Raw genomic sequence first — 17,516 nt, forward strand, 5'->3', positions numbered from 1 at the left:
CAGTGCCCTCTACACACCTTGACTGTCCAGCTGACTTAAATGTGGGGCCGCAGCCCAATGCCAGAAATTCCAGCAGGCACCCATCCACACTCTCCCTTGTGACCCGTGGCAACATCTTTATCAGGCCACAGGTGGAAGCTCAGGTGTTATATGAGGCTGAAGCGCGGGGTGCTCTCCATGCCTTAAATTCTCTGGGTATAAATAGGAAGTGTAATTATACTACCTCGTAGCATTCTGTGAAGATTAGATGAGATAGTGCACGTGAAGTCACTGGCAGGCTACCACTCATATATATACACAATAAACCTCCAATAAACATTGAGTGCCTACTTTCCATTCCCTAAAAGGCTTGATGAGAATCAATCCAGCCGCCAGGCTCAATGGTCACCATTGTGCAGTGTCCATCCCAGCAGCAGCTGAAGATTATATGTGTCCTGGAGTGATGCCCGATTACTTGCTAACTTGGGGAAATCATTAAGATTCACTTATCCTCCCTTCTGTGCTCCCCACTTCCCAACACACACATATCCATGGAAGAGAGAGAGAGATCCAATGTGTGGCCCACAGCTGGGAAACCAGTCTGGGGACACCCCTAGTTTAAAACCCGGTCTTGGGGACTTCCCTGGTGGTCCAGTGGCTCAGACTCCACACTCCCAATGCAGCAGGCTGGAGTTTGAATCTTGGTCAGGGAACTAGATCCCGCATGCCACAACTAAGAGTTCATATGCTGCAACTAAAGATATCGCATGCAGCAGCGAAGACTGAAGATCCCACATGCCATAAATAAGACCTGGAGCAGCCAAATAAATAAATGAATATTGGGGAAAGATCTCCCCAAAAGGAATCAAATCCCCAAAATATGATAAGATCTCGGGTTAGACCATAGCTCTTCTTGAACCTCTGCTTCCTCATCTCTAAAATGAAGATTCACATTAGAAGATCCCTGAAATCCCTCCAACTCTGAGATGCTATGGATGACTTTTCTCACGTGTGATTTCAGGGCTATGCTGTAAGCACTAAACCCATTCAGAAAGAATTCCAGAATCTTACCTCTTCGTAGATAGTTTTATCGAAGGATGGGCTTTGTTTCATCTTCTTGGATCCAGTCTGGAATTTCAGAGGGGAAAGAATGCTTAACTTCAAGTTAAGAAGTGTCTTACTTTTAACTGATGTGAGAGGTCCCAAAGGAGACTCAGAACCCGGAAAGTCCCTGAAGTTTTCTCACCCAGAATGGTCTAGAATTTTCTACCCCGGGAGTAAACAATGGTGCCCATGGTTTCCAAAGAAGGCACAATACACACTTGCCTATGATATGATATTTCTGAACCAAAGTCAACCACACTCACACACCCCTGAAATTCACACATACACGTATTCCCAGCACCCACACAGACACACACCCTTCAGACAAATCTAATTCAAACACTGCCTCAAACTGTGTATCTTTTCAACACATAGCATACATACGCACGGTTCGTGTAAACAGTTCTGCCACACACTTAAGTACCAGTCCTAGCCCATACCCTGAACACGGAGAAACACTGGAGACGTGGGAACTCAGAAGCTTTCTCAGTAGTATACGGAGCTTTCAAAACCTAATACCAAAGCATATGATCACGTGTCTGTGACTATATGTTCATAAACTACAGTGTATAATTTAAATATGGGCTTCTCTCATGGCTCAGCAGTGAAGAACCTGCTTGCCAATGCAGGAGATGAGGATTTGATCCCTGGATTGGGAAGATCCCCTGGAGAAGGAAATGGCAACCCACTCCAGTATTCTTGCCTGGTAAATCCCATGGACAGATGAGCCTGGTGGGCTACAGTTCTTGGGGTCACAAAAGAGTCAGACATGATTTAACAACCAAACAACAACAACATAATTTAAATATAAATATCTCTCATGGAATCTGGACTTCCTGGGTGCCACTAGTGGTAGAGAACCTGCCTCCCAATACAGGAAACATTAGAGATGCAGGTTCAATCCCTGGGTCAAGAAGATCCCCTGAAGGAGGGCATGGCAACCCACTCCAGTATTCTTGCCTGGAGAATCCAATGGTCAGAGGACCCTGTGGTCCATAGGATCGCAGAATCAGACAGGCCTGAAACAACTTAGTACACATGCATGGTAGAATCCAAGTTGACTTAATGACTTATTAGAAGGGGAGTGAAAGAAAAATCTAAAGATCTTCCCAAACCCTCTCCTCCATTTGACACAAACACAGGAGCCTTGGCCCATATGAGTGCAACACTCCCACAGTTTGGCAGATTCCCAGCTTCCACACTACAGTGGCAAGGTTTTGGCTTCATACAGTGACTCCAGCCTTGGAATTAACCTTCTTCCCACCCTCTTTCTTCCAAGGTAGAAATATGGCCAGGGGCATTAAGATGCCCTCCTTTATGGTCCCAGGCACAGGTAACAGCCATGAGCTCAGCTTGGAGCAGGTTTCAAGGGGCCTGTGATGGGTTACCTCAGTCTAGAGACCACCAGCAGCAGGTGACTGGCCAGAACCTTCATCTAAAAGTCAACACTGTGTCTCTCTTGGCCCAGTCTACTCCTCCAGCTGTAGATTATATGCCCCTGCCTTGAAAACCTCTCCAGGACCTCTCAGCATAGCCTCAGCTGGTCTAATGAGGACTAAAGCAGAAAGGAGGTCTAAAGCATCTCCTTTCTGTCTTTGATGGTCTACTGCCTCTCACAAAAACTCACAGAGAAACCAACTCTCCTCCTAATCTCAGAGCTGTTCTTTTTCCCCAAACAGAACCAGAAAGGCATTTCTAGTTGACCCATTAACATTTAAACAGTCATTTCACACAAGCTACTCAAATACACACAGTGGAAGACAACTCACTTGGAAGTACACCCACGCAGACACACAACACACCCTCTGCAAACACATACCTGCATATGCATGGACAAAATACATATCTGTATAAACAGCAGCCCATGGAGAAGACTTACCTTCCAGGAAGCCTGTACCAATGAATACAGTGTATTTGCATTATCTTGTGATGTGGAAGCAGAAGCCTAAAGAAAACAGAAACAAAGCCATTTCAGAAGCACACATCCAGCACAGTCCTAGGGAGGCAGGCACCTATCTCTTCCATTCCTCACCCTCAATCTTCCCCAGATGGAAGCTCGAGATGTTAGTGAAAAGAACCCCAGACTAGTTGGGAGGTCAGACAACCTGAATGCTAGTCCTGCTTTGCCATTAAAGATAGCTGCTAGTTGCTGAGTGCTTACTCTGTATATGCATCCTCCCCTAACCCTTATAACACTCCTACAAAATAAGAATGATCATAATTTGCCCCATTCTACAGATGATATTCCAAAAGGGTAAATAGCCCAAGTCAGACAGTGTGCTCACAATAGAAGCAGGATTTAAACCTCAGACTCTCCAAGATTCTCTCTTCAACACCTCAATAGCTCCCTTTGACATCACACCTTCCCTCTTTGGACCTGAACCAGGTGTTCTCAAAGGCAGGTAACCATCCTCTTTTTGCTCAGAGGAGAAATCTCATTCTCACCAGCATCTCAGTCTGAGAGGAGCTCTTCCCTTGCATTTATTTAAATTCCTCTTGTTATAATTCAGAGTGGCTGAAGCCAGAAATTGTCCTTACATCTCTCTTTGACACACTCTGACCCATTATCAGCAAATAACATCATCTTCAGGGGAACAAGAGAAAGCAACACCCAGCTTGGGAATTCCAGAGTGGCTCTGAGTGGTTGGGTGCCTCCCTCCCTCCTTTCCTCTTTCTCTTCCATTTCTCTCCTCTCTTCCTCTCCCTGCATTGCCTCTCCTTGTCCTCTTCCCCTTCCCTTTCTTCTCTTTCTTCTTTTCTTGATCTTCCTCTGAAGCTTATCATCATCCCCTAGGAGTTTTCTTTGCCCTGCAACCTAGCCACAAAGCTAAAGAGTTTGTTGCTTGAAGTCTTAGTGTAAAAAAAAAAAAAAAAAAGTCATTTTTATCAGGAATTTTCATCACTGGCCGCCAGGAGGCAGCATTTCTTTTGAAAAAGATGCCCCACCCTGGATTATCAACAGTCACTTTAGCAGTCACTATTAGAGGTTGCTTCTCTAGTCTATGGACGAAGTCCTACAACCCCAAAATGTTAAAGATGAAGTAGGTAGAGGTAGAGAGAAGACTCGAAAATCATTTGGCTCAGCTTTGTCACAGCAGAGCTATGCGGCCTTGAGCACGTTTAGTTAGACAGTCTGTTTCCTCATCTACGAAATGAGGTTTCTATTAGACCTATTTCGTGAGGTTGTTTTGTGAGATTCAATAAGAAAACGGCATGTTATGTGCTTAGGAAATGTTATTATTAGGTCATAATTAGATAAAGAACAACACAGATGCATTTTCTCCTGAAAACAGGTATAGTTAAGGGCAAGAATGAAAAGTACAAAGTCCCAAGTACAGGGAGCATCAGGAAGAGAAAACAGAAGTTGAGTCCCCTGACAAGTTTCCTCCTCCCACGGGACCACCCTTGCTACTGAGCATGGAAGAGAAAAGAATGTCTGTGTCCGACTTTCCAGCCCTGTTCAGCTGTCAAGACATTCCAGAACTGCATTCATCTATACAAACAACGTAACGCAACTGAGGCCAAGCTGTCTTCCAGACTCCAGGAGCACCAAGGTCTTACTCTGCCATTCAAGGGTGTGAGTTTCTAGGGTGGCATTAGGAAACCCCCATGGGCAGGCATGGGATGGATTCTAAAAACCAGAGTGGTACCTGGGCCTGGATCGTGGAGTAGATGGTATTCCCTTCTCCAAGGGGTTTCTGCTCCTGCACAAAAGATAGTAAAGGGACATATGGTGACATGAGCAGACAGCTGTGTCTGTCTGGACTTGAATTGACTGGGGAGAAACAGGATAAGAAAAGGGGCTCCGGGGAGCATGGGAAGGAGGTGGTCCTTGCACATCTCAGGATGGGGACAGATACTCACCATGGAGCAGTTAGTGTCATGAGTGAGAAACCACCCAAATGTGAAAGAATTGCATCAAATTACCCTGCACAACGGAGTCTCCTGTAACTTGCTTTACTTTGGTAACTTAGAAACTTGCCTTTGCTGACTTTCTGATTAAATTTGCAGTGTAATTATTGACAATGGGCTGAGCTTTGGGTGGGGCTCTAATCTGAGCCTTACCTATTAAGAAGGGGCTTCCCTGGTGTCTCAGACAATAAAGAATCTGCCTACAATGCAGAAGACCCAGGTTCAATCCCTGGGTCAGGAAGATCCCCTAGAGAAGAAAATGGTAACCCACTCCAAAGGACACAAATTTGGGGACCCTAATTGCTCCAAATCCTCCTTTCTAGACCCAGCTTTCGTGGCCAGCTTGCCCTTGGCTTCAATCCAGCCCCATGCAGCTGTAGTGCTGAGTGGAGCCCTGGCCAAGGCCCAGGGCAGGGAGCACACTCCCTCCCTGCTCCCCTCTTCAGCCCTTCCCCACAGGAGACTGGGGAAGTGGCATTTCATGATGCCCTGAGTACACACTGCCAGCTCTGGCTCGGGGAGAGCCCATGGAGCCCATTACAGTCCATTAGACAAGGGACAAGCTGAGCTCCCCGGAAGCAGGACGGCACTGAGAGAAGCAGGGAAGCATCAGCCATCCTCGGAGGCTAGACTCAAGGCACCTGGCAAGAAACAGAAGTTTATGCTTTTCTCTTCTGCCCAGACCTGACTAAAGTATCTCCAGAAAGGTCAAAGCCAGGACCACGTGAAGCTTGAGATATAAGCCTTCAAGCAGAACCCTGGGGACACTAGCGACAGGCCGTGGAGAGATGGGGCCACAAAGGAGGAAGACCTGAGTCAGAAGCAGAGTAACAGGCTTCAGTCCCCAACAGGTCTCTTTCACTCTAAATAGTTTCCCCTGCGTTCTCCTTTTACCTAATTTAAAGTCATCTTTATTCTGCTGGGGAGGAAAGCCTATTTTTACTGAGTATTTGGGCATCAGTGACTGTTGGAAGATGCACTTGCTCCCGGGAACTGTACCAGCATCCAGTAGTGATGGGAGAAACAAAGTCTCCTGCAGTTTTTCATGCCCCATTATTCCAAGGAAAGAGGCCAGGGGAGCTGCTCTAATTCTAAATTCCCTAATTCCAAAGCCTAGACCTTTAGGAAGCTGCTTCTCTGCTCTGTGAGGCCTCACAGGGCCTCACACTGGTCACCAAGAGGAGCTCCACTGCTGTGACTTCCTCCTGAAGTGAAGTATCAGGAATGGGAGTGGGAAGAGGGCCCTTCCTCCCTACACCCATCACCCTTCCCTCCTGGCATTTCAGCTGGGCACTGCCTTTCCCCAAGGCCTGTCCCCACATCCTGCCCTGCTCAGGGGCAGCACAGCCCCCTGCGGTTTCCTCCTCTCTGACACCCCCTGGACAATAGGCGGAGTCGGCCACAGCCTGCAGATACTGACTGGCCAGAGACGTTCCCAGAGGAGCTAACCTTTGCCCCAACCTGGTTACTCTTTAGCACCTCAGCCAGACTCAGGCATCTTCTTCCAAAAATACTGTGAGCATAGGTCACAGAGCCAGCTATGAAACTGCTGCGCTTTGTCTAGTCAGACTGGCATCCTACCCAGCCTGGGCAATGATTAAGAAACCCACAAAAATAAACTTGGATTTGCAAGGACCTAAGAATTTGTGGTCAGACACAAAATGCAAGCAGGTTGGACTCTTCCTGGAGCTTATCCTGGCTGGTGAGACCAGGCAGAAATGAGGATACCAGGGCAGCATCCTTTCCCAGTAGGTACAATTCAGCACCAAGATCCCCTTCTGCTTCCTTTGTCTTCTCTGCCCCCTTATTTTCCTCTTCTTCTCCATGGCCAGAGCTAAGAGGCTAACGGAGAAAAGATATATGGGGAGGACTGAGGACAATTTTCTGGTCCTCACTCTCCCCCTGCCCAGAATGGCCATCCTCCAAAGAATATCTCTCAGACTAACTGAGAGAAATCCCAGCCCCTAGCATATCGTACTTGATTACTCCTGGTTCGCAGGTTGTTGACATCTTCATAGATTGTCAGAACTTTGGGGCTTGTCCCTGTTAGAGGAGGGAAGCAAAGAAAAGAGCTGCAGAGATCTCCAGAAGATGTTCCATCCAGGCTTCCACTTCTGGCAGTCCCATCTCCATCCCATATGACTTAGACCTTGAGGAAAGTTCTAGAAAGGAGGCAGGTTACTGTTTTTCCAGGATACCTGAAAAGCACAGTGGCAGCAACCTTGCCTGACATACCTATTCTATCAGGCCAGACACTGCAGGCACATTTGCACACTGGGGAACAGGCTGTAGGCATTCAGCAGCTACCCCAGAGGGCAAGAACAGAAAGAGGGCCCAGCGGCCACTGCCACCCCTCCACCAACCATACACACACACACACACACACACACACACACTGCTCAATTTACTGGGAGCCCAGGCACATGCCACTGGCGATGTCAAATCAGGCGACACATCTAGGGATTCTGCACTTACGTGACTGCTTCCTCTTCCTCCTCCACACACAGATGTAGGTGAGGGTGCTCAGGAACAGTGCCATGAGGAGAATCACGATGCTCACCAAAATGATCAGAAAGGTGAAATCTGAGGGATATGAAAGACATGAGCCTTGAGTGCTAAGCCCTCTCTCTTCTCCCTTCCCTCCATCTGCTGCGGAATCTGTTTCAGAACCACACTCCCCTCTCAGGTGGCTGGTCTCCTCCCACCCTGTGAATTCACCATCAAAGTCACCTCCCTGCTCATCTGGGCAACCTCCCTTGAGTGATGCTAAGATCATGGGTATTAGTATCTCACAGACCTGGCTCGATTCTAATTCTATAGACTCCATGCTCTTGGATAATGTCCTTAACCTCTCTGAGCCTGTTTTCTCACTTAGAGAAAGGAGATAATGTTATCTACACATGGGGGTTAATTATGACTTTTTAATATATGTAAAACATCTGGCACAGCAAAGGTTACATCCATTCATTCTTTTGTTTTTAACTCAACAAACATTTGTTGGGCACCTACTATGTGCCAGGCAATCTTCCATATCACCTTCTGTTATTCCTGCCTTCACTGCTCTTCTTCATTCAAACTTTAACATTTGTGTCACAAATGTAGCCTGATACATAACCCAACCAACATGGGGAGAAGGGAAATGAGCTGATGTTCCAGGTGCCAGCTGACTAGGCTCCTTACAAACATAATCATAATCTTAGAAGCACTCCTGTGAGATACTTATTATTATCATCCCTGCTGCTGCTGCTAAGTCGCTTCAGTCGTGTCCGACTCTGTGCGACCCCAGAGACAGCAGCCCACCAGGCTCCCCCATCCCTGGGATTCTCCAGGCAAGAACACTGAAGTGGGCTGCCATTTCCTTCTCCAATGCATGAAAGTGAAAAGTGAAAGTGAAGTCACTCAGTCGTGTCTGACTCTTTACGACCCCATGGACTGCAGCCTACCAGGCTCCTTTGTCCATGGGATTTTCTAGGCAAGAGTGCTGGAGTGGGGTGCCATTGCCTTCTCTGATCATCCCTAGTTTACTCAAAAGAAAAACTGAGGTGCAGAGATGTAATGAATCAGCTTGAGATCAGAGAGCTAGTGAATGATGAAGCCATGGTTGGCATGAACAAAACTCCAGTGTCCTTGTCACGCCATATTCCTTCAGCTTGTTTCTTTTTTGCTCACGAATGTTTAGTTTGTTGCTGTATTTGGGTAGAAGTTCCTTGAGGATGGGGACAGCAGGTTTTTTCCTGTGTCCCCTATGCTGATACCTATGCTAATGGCACATTAAGTCTTTGTTTATATAATGAAAAGTGGTGTAAACTTAACTCAGAAAAAAAAGAAAAAAAAAAAACTTAACTCAGGATAACTCTTAGAATGAGCATAAGCAAAAAACGAAAAAACACGAACTCTTCTAAGTACCCCCAAGATGATCCTGATGACCACGTGACCCAGAGTACAGTGCAGAGCATAGTTACCTCTTGGGAAACTATATGGCTTGGGGGAGTTATCACTCAGGAGGAGGAAGGAGGTCTCCATCAGTCTCTCAGAAAAAGAATGTAATGATCAGCACCCACATCAGGGCAGTGACTCATCAAACAACTAAGCATTCCCTACATGAAGGAGAAATTCACATCTCCCAGAAGGAAGTTCTTTATGGGGATAAAATTCTTCCTCAACCAAGACAGCCCTGGTTTTACGGGGACTGTATGCCTAGAGGTCAAGGCTTACCTTGGGAAGGGCTGCAAAGCTCTGTGGGAGCCAGTCAGGGGATCTCATATCAAGTCTCCTTTGCAATGAGCCTGGCTGTGGGGCTCCACACCTTCAGCCCCTCTTATTGCCCAAAGTGCTCCACTTACCTTGGTGGTCACTCTGACAGCCCTGAGTTAGTTGGAGGCTGTGGTTTGCCCAACTGACTGGATTGCTGACATTGCAGGTATATACGTGTGAAGCATTGACATCAATGTTCTCCACCAGTTCTGTGATGTTCCCAGGTATCTGGATCAAATTACTCCCTTTATACCAAGCATAGCTCACATCACCACCTCTGGCGACTGAGCAGGACAGAGTCACTTGACAAATGCCCCCATCCAGGACCTTCCACTTCTCCACCAGATGGGGCTTCTCAACACGATCTAGAAGCAGAGATTCTGATCAGAAAGATGCTGGAAATACAAGCCCTGCAAGAGTTACAGGGGCAAGATGAGCTGTCCTGAGGACTCACCAAATATAGAAACATTGAACTGGTGTTTCCAAACATTCCCAGCGTGACTGGTGACCTCCAGGATGTAGAGGCCACTGTCCTGTGGCTGAGCTGCCTCAATGAGAAGAGTGAAGTCTTTGCTTGTAAAATTGAAGCTTTTGTTGAAACAGTTTGGATTCTGACCCAAAGTTCTCCTTACTTCGATCCGGCCAGAATAATTGCTCCAAGACCATGTAAAACAATTACTTGAATTTGAGTATGGTTGAATCTTCCATTTAACAGAGTATATATTTGTTTGTAAGCTGCGGGGGCGTAACCAGACAGGCTCTCCTGAGATTCCAACCACATGATCAGTAGAACCTAGGAATTACAGGAAAGAGAACCTATGCTGGAGCTGGAAGAAAGGGTATCAAGCCTGAGCAATGTGGATTATTGGATGTGACCTCCCTTAAACCAAGAGGATGGAAATGCATATGAAGAGCCCAGAGTCTAAGAAAACCTGAAAGTCTATCTCCCTTATCTGCCTCCCCTACCCCACGCTCTGTGCCCTCGTCTGAAGAGCCCACAAACAAGTAACAACAGTGACAATTTCTTGACTGCTTATTATGGGACAGGAAGATTTTAAACACTGTACATATTTTTACTTTTTCACTTTACAATGACTCAAAAAGGGTCTTAGCCCCATTTTAGAGATGAGGAAACTGAGTTAGAAAGAACTTAAAAGTAATTGGACCAAGTTACACAGAGAAAGATGAATCCAAAATCCAGTCAACTTGGCTTTAGAGGACAAATCCTTAACCAGTATGTTTTAAATATCGTATATGAAGTCTCTCTTTCCCTGTAGGGCTGAGGTAAGCAACAGTGGCCAGCAGTGACTACTGGGAATTCTTTTTATTTTTTAATTTTCAGTTTTAATTGGAGGATAATTGCTTTACAGTACTGTGTTGGTTTCTGCCATGTATCAGCATGTATCAGTCATAGATATACATACATGTCCCCTTCCCCTTGAACCTCCCTCCCATCTCCCACCCCATCTCACCTCTCTAAGTTGTTATAGAGCACCCGGGTTGAGCTCCTTGCATCATACAGCAAATTCCCACAATCTATTTTACATACAGTAACATACATGTTTTAATGTTACTCTTTCCATTCATCTCCCGCTCCTTCCCCCACTGTGTCCATAAGTCTGTTCTCTATATCTGCATCTCCATTAATGCTCTGCAAATAGGTTCATCAGTTTCATCTTTCTAGATTTCACATACATGTGTTAATATGTGTTTTTCTCTTTCTGGCCTACTTAACTCTGTATAAATAGGCTCTACGTTCATTAGCATTGACTCAGATGTGTTCTTTTTTATGGCTGTGTAATATTCCATTGTATATATGCACCACAACTTCTTTGCCCATTTATCTGTTGATGGACATCTATGTTGCTCCCATGTCCTAGCTATTGTAAACAGTGCTGCAGTGAATATGTGTACATGTGTCTTTTCAATTATGGTTTCAAATGACCAGACCCAGTAAGGTTAACTGCTCAAGCTGAACTCATAGCTCCATCATCTGTCCTCCCATAGAACTAGAACTAGATTCATAATCCTTTCTTTTAACACTTAAAGTGTTCGTTTTAGGACTGTGATCATTATTCATTAAGGTTTGTCAAATTTTTAGTTACCAGAAATTATCCACAGGATTGTTCCATAGAAAACAAATCAAGAGAGAAAAATAAAACTATACTACCAAAGCATATCCCAGTACATCCCTCCCAAAGGACAAAGAAGGGGACTAATGACCATGGGAGTGCGACATAGAGCTGCTTGTCATTGCCTATGCTAGAGCACCCCACTGCAATCAACGTAAACAAGTGGAAATTCCTGTGGCCATTTTTGTCAGGGAAGCTATGCAGCATGGCCCAGTGGATGCAGGGACAGGTGGATGCCTGTCTGAGTGGGTTGAAAAGGGTCAGGGAGAATCTGCAGGAGAGAACAGAAGATGGAGGTAGTTATACAAACATATTTTTTCAAATGGAGAACATTGAGAATAGAGCATTGGAGAGAGATTTCTAGATGTCCACATGCATTATAAACATTCACTCCTAACCATACATTCACACTGGCATTTTCTCAAGAGACTAAGTAAACAATTAAAAGACTTATAATTACTATTTGGTGAATATAATATGATTCTCTGATTTGACACTCCTAAAAGTAAAACACATGGAGATCCTATTCATATTCCTATGACTTGAACTGGCTCTGCTCATTACCAGACCAAAAGCAGAGACTATGCTATACACCTCCGTGACTGTCTCTTGAGATCCTGCCACTATCTAAAGATCTTGAGAACAAGGGTGAACAATAAAATAATTACTAAACCTACAAAAAGGACATGCACTGTACTCACCAATTATGTAGCCTTTACTGAATCCCTACTGTACCCAGGCCCCTAAAAAGGTAGAGCCTCTTCATGAATAAGATATGATTCTTGATGCCAGAGAATTTATGATCTGGAAATAGAACATGTTTTCATTCTGCAGCATACACGTCAACATTGAGATAAATAATCATCTAAGCAATTCTAGTTCCACTAATGGAAGACTAGATTAAGACATGCAGCCAATGCTTCCACTGAAAATAACTAGAAAAATGGGCAAAGTATAAACATATGTTGTTAACAGCATCAGAGAGCTAATAAAGTCATATAAAGTTATAGGTCCAAGATCTGTAGGAAGGAAATTCAGAGAAGTGAGACCAGCATTTTTGACTCCTGCTCCTTAGAGGCATCTTCTGAGTCCATAAAAAGCAGCTGAAAAGCTGAGAAGCTGAGCAGAGTTTACAGTAAACTCGAGGATCTAAAAGAACATGGAGTTCAGGAACATCTTGATAGGAAGTGGGTACACCTAAATTCATCATATTTGGGGTTGGTACCACAAAGAGGTACACAGTAAAAGTAAGGGTGAATAAGGAATAGGCCAGCTCTCATAAAGCCAAATTTTGAATAATCTCAACCCTGGATTGGATTAACATTATAAAAAATCTCCAGTATTTCTAATCTAGCTGCCTATTAGAGACAAATATAAATTATTCCTGTAGGAAAATAACAAAAGCCAGCACATTACATATTTCTAAAATTTTTCATACAACAATGTCCAAAATGAAATAAAGGATAAACAGACTTAAGAAGAAGAAACATGTCCATAAACCAAGAGAACTAGGCCCAAGGGACATTTAAATAATAATGTTATCAATCATAAGCTTTAAAGTAATTTTGTTTAACATGTTTAAGGAAATAAAATATGCTTGAGAATTATAGCAAAGAACAAGTGTGATAGAAAGCAAAAGTGGCCATGCTCTCTGCAATGTGACTTTGTAGCTCTTTCCATCATCAAGAGATAGTTCCCTTTCCCATCTCTGTAACCAGGCTGGCCTTTTGAAGAGAATTCAGCAAAAATTAGGTTCTGTTAGTTCTAAGCCTAAATCTACAGGGGCATTGCACATGCCTCTTGGAATGTGCCTTTACATGTTCTCTTGAAACCTGTCTAGCTGACATATAAACAAGACTCGGATAGCCTTCTGGGGGATGAGAGCTCACACGGGGCAAGCTAAGGCCGTCTTGGATCCACCATCACCAGCCAATCTGGCAGCTCATCATATTTGCATAAATGGTGCAAGCTGAAATGAAAAGAGTAACTCAGTTGACCTCTGCCCAAGTTGCCAACTAGTGGAATCATTGACTAAATAAGTGGTGGTTGTTTTAAACTAATAAGATTGGAGGTGCTTCATTGTACAGCAATAATTACCTGAAAAAATGAAATTTTTTAGGTTCTGTTAGTTCTAACCCTAAGATCTGAGAGCCAAATGAAAACGAGCCAACTCATTAGAAAAAACCCTGATGCTTGGAAGTATTGAAGGCAGGAGGAGAAGGGGACGTCAGAGGATGAGATAGTTGGATGGCATCACTGACTCAATGGACATGAGTTTGAGCAGCTTTGGGAGATGGTGAAGGACAGGGAAGCCTGGATTTGCAGCAGTCCATGGGGTTACAAAGAGTTGGGCGTGACTGAGTGATTGAACAACAGCAAAAATGAAAATTGTAGAAATAAAACATAAAATAACTGAAAAGTTAACTCAATTGAGAACTTTTATGATTACAACAGTATTAAAACTGTTTCTTTTTTCACAGAAAGAAAAATGAGAAAAGAACAAACATATGGAGACTAAACAACGTGCTCCTAAAAAGCCAATGGGTCAACAATGAAATCAAAAAAGAAATCAGAAAAAGCCTGTAGATAAATTAAAATGAAAACATAGTCTTAGATTATGTTTTACAACAAAGATTATAACCTCATGAGATAACCTTTAGAGTTATCAAAGATACTGATGTCATAACCTTATGAGTTAACAAACATAACCTTATGAGATGCAGCAAAAGCAGTTCTAAGAGGGAAGTTCATAGCAATATAGGCCCACCTCAAAAAAATAAGAAAAATCTCAAAAAAGCTACCTATAGCCTAAAAGAATTAGAAAAAGAAGAACAAACAAAACCCAAAGTCAGCATACGGAAGAAAATAATGAAGATCAGAGAGAAAATAGAGATCAAAAAACAATAGAAAAGATCAGTAGCTATATATGACAAACCCACAGCAAACATTATCCTCAATGGTGAAAAATGGAAAGCATTTCCCCTAAAGTCAGGAACAAGACAAGGGTGCCCACTTTCACCACTACTATTCAACATAGTTTTGGAAGTTTTGGCCACAGAAATCAGAGCAGAAAAAGAAATAAAAGGAATCCAGATTGGAAAAGAAGAAGTAAAACTCTCACTGTTTGCACATGACATGATCCTCTACATAGAAAACCCTAAAGACTCCACCAGAAAATTACTAGAGCTAATCAATGAATATAGTAAAGTTGCAGGATATAAAATCAACACACAGAAATCCCTTGCATTCCTATACACTAATAATAAGAAAATAGAAAGAGAAATTAAGGAAACAATTCCATTCACCATTGCAATGAAAAGAATAAAATACTTAGGAATATATCTAAGAAACTAAAGACCTATATATAGAAAACTATAAAACACTGGTGAAAGAAATCACCTGCTAACTGCTAAGTCACTTCAGTCATGTCCGACTATGTGCAACCCCATAGACGGCAGCACACCAGACTCCCCCATCCCTGGGATTCTCCAGGCAAGAACACTGGAGTGGGTTGCCATTTCCTTCTCCAATGCATGAAAGTGAAAAGTAAAAGTGAAGTCGCTCATTCATGTCCGACCCTCAGCGATCCCATGGACTGCAGCCTACCAGGCTCCTTCATCCATGGGGTTTTCCAGGCAAGAGTACTGGAGTGGGGCGCCATTGCCTTCTCCGGAAAGAAATCAAAGAGGACACAAGTAGATGGAGAAATATACCATGTTCATGGATCGGTAGAATCAATATAGTGAAAATGAGTATACTACCCAGAGCAATCTATAGATTCAATGCAATCCCTATCAAGCTACCAATGGTATGTTTCACAGAGCTAGAACAAATAATTTCACAATTTGTATGGAACTACAAAAAACCTCGAATAGCCAAAGCAATCTTGAGAAAGAAGAATGGAACTGGAGGCATCAACCTGCATGACTTCAGGCTCTACTACAAAGCCGCAGTCATCAAGACAGTATGGTACTGGCACAAGGACAGAAATATAGACCAATGGAACAAAATAGAAAGCCCAGAGATAAACCCACGCACCTATGGACACCTTATCTTTGACAAAGGAGGCAAGAACATACAATGGAGAAAAGACAATCTCTTTAACAAGTGGTGCTGGGAAAACTGGTCAACCACTTGTAAAAGAATGAAACTAGAACACTTTCTAACACCATACACAAAAATAAACTCAAAATGGATTAAAGATCTAAACATAAGACCAGAAACTATAAAACTCTTGGAGGAGAACATAGGCAAAACAGTCTCCAACATAAATCACAGCAGGATCCTCTATGACCCACCTCCCAGAATATTGGAAATAAAGGCAAAAATAGACAAATGGGATCTAATTAAAATTAAAAGCTTCTGCACAACAAAAGAAACTATGAGCAAGGTGAAAAGACAGCCTTCAGAATGGGAGAAAATAATAGCAAATGAAGCAACTGACAAACAACTAATCTCAAAAATATACAAGCAACTCCTACAGCTCAATTCCAGAAAAATAAATGACCCAATCAAAAAATGGGCCAAAGAACTAAACAGACATTTCTCCAAAGAAGACATATAGATGGCTAACAAACACATGAAAAAATGCTCAACATCACTCATTATCAGAGAAATGCAAATCAAAACCACAATGAGGGACCATTTCACGCCAGTCAGAATGGCTGTGATCCAAAAGTCTACAAGCAATAAATGCTGGAGAGGGTGTGGAGAAAAGGGAACCCTCTTACACTGTTGGTGGGAATGCAAACTAGTACAGCCACTATGGAGAACAGTGTGGAGATTCCTTTAAAAACTGGAAATAGAACTGCCATATGATCCAGCAATCCCACTGCTGGGCAGACACAATGAGGAAACCAGAAGTGAAAGAGACACGTGTACCCCAAAGTTCATCGCAGCACTGTTTATAATAGCCAGGACATGGAAGCAACCTAGATGTCCATCAGCAGATGAATGGATAAGAAAGCTGTGGTACATATACAGAATGGAGTATTACTCAGCCATTAAAAAGAATATATTTGAATCAGTTCTAATGAGGTAGATGAAACTGGAGCCTATTATACAGAGTGAAGTAAGCCATAAAGAAAAACACCAATACAGTATACTAATGCATATATATGGAATTTAGAAAGATGGTAATGACAACCCTGTATGGGAGATGGCAAAAGAGACACAGATGTACAGAACAGTCTTATGGACTCTGTGGGAGAGGGAGGGGGGGATGATTTGGGAGAATGGCATTGAAACATGTATAATATCATGTGTGAAATGAATCACCAGTCCAGGTTCGATGCAGGATACAGGATGCTTGGGGCTGGTGCACTGGGATGACCCAGAGGGATGTTATGGGGAGGGAGGTGGGAGGGGGGTTCAGGATGGGGAACACGTGTACACCTGTGGTGGATTCATGTTGACGTATGGCAAAACCAATATAATATTGTAAAGTAATTAGCCTCTAATTAAAATAAATAAATTTTAAAAAAGAAAAGATCAGTAAGTCCAAGAGTTAATTTTTTGAAAAGGTGAACAAAATCAACAAATCTCTAGCCAGGCTCACCAAGAAGAAAAGAGAGAGGACCCAAATAAACAAAATAAGAAATGTAAGAGAAGACATTTTAACCACTGAAACCACAAAAAAACATTTTTTAAAAAACTGAGAACACAGTGAATAGTTTATATGTAAGCAAGTTGGACAACCTGGAAGAAATTAACAAGTTTCTAGAAACATATAGCCAGCTAAAACTGAGTCAAGAAGAAACAGACCATTCAAACACACTGATCACTACAAGTGAAATAGAATCTATAATTTAACAAAACTCCCTGCAAACAAAATCCAAGACTGGACAGCTTTACTAAGGAATTCTACCGAACATACCAAAAAGAATTTCTACCTATCCTTCTCAAACTATTCCAAAAAATTTAAGAGGAGGAAACAGTCCCAAATTTATTCTACAAAGCCACCATAATCGTGATACCAAAACCAGACAAAGACACAACAAAAGAAAATTACAGGCCAATATCTTTAATGAATATAGGTGCAAAAATCCTTAATAAAATATTAGCAAACTGAATCCAACATTACATAAAAAGGGATCATACACTATGACCAAGTTGCTTTCATTCCAGCGTCATGAG

The 17,516-nt window shown here is 43.0% G+C and overlaps 1 protein-coding gene across 5 annotated transcripts in view; it reads right to left on the reverse strand.

Moving 5' to 3' along the window:
* Window positions 1-17,516, reverse strand: part of CD244 (CD244 molecule) — a 37,139-nt gene that overhangs the window by 529 nt on the left and 19,094 nt on the right. The window contains exons 2-9 of one of the 5 annotated variants that reach the window (XM_086393642.1): window positions 9,704-10,042; window positions 9,339-9,614; window positions 7,471-7,578; window positions 6,974-7,038; window positions 6,724-6,837; window positions 4,734-4,787; window positions 2,963-3,028; window positions 1,051-1,107 (exon numbers count right to left, since the gene is read on the reverse strand). In XM_086393642.1, the coding sequence (XP_086249768.1) occupies window positions 1,051-1,107; window positions 2,963-3,028; window positions 4,734-4,787; window positions 6,724-6,837; window positions 6,974-7,038; window positions 7,471-7,578; window positions 9,339-9,614; window positions 9,704-10,042 (1,079 nt within the window). Of the gene's footprint in view, window positions 1-1,050; window positions 1,108-2,962; window positions 3,029-4,733; window positions 4,788-6,723; window positions 7,158-7,470; window positions 7,579-9,338; window positions 9,615-9,703; window positions 10,043-17,516 lie in introns of those variants that run through there. The other 4 variants (XR_015161263.1, XM_086393640.1, XR_015161264.1 and 1 more) reach the window with 4 other exon arrangements.

Source organism: Bos grunniens, chromosome 3, assembly GCF_055505025.1.
Source record: "Bos grunniens cultivar Pamir isolate PY7600 chromosome 3, Bosgru_T2T1.0, whole genome shotgun sequence".
Taxonomy (NCBI): domain Eukaryota; kingdom Metazoa; phylum Chordata; class Mammalia; order Artiodactyla; family Bovidae; genus Bos; species Bos grunniens.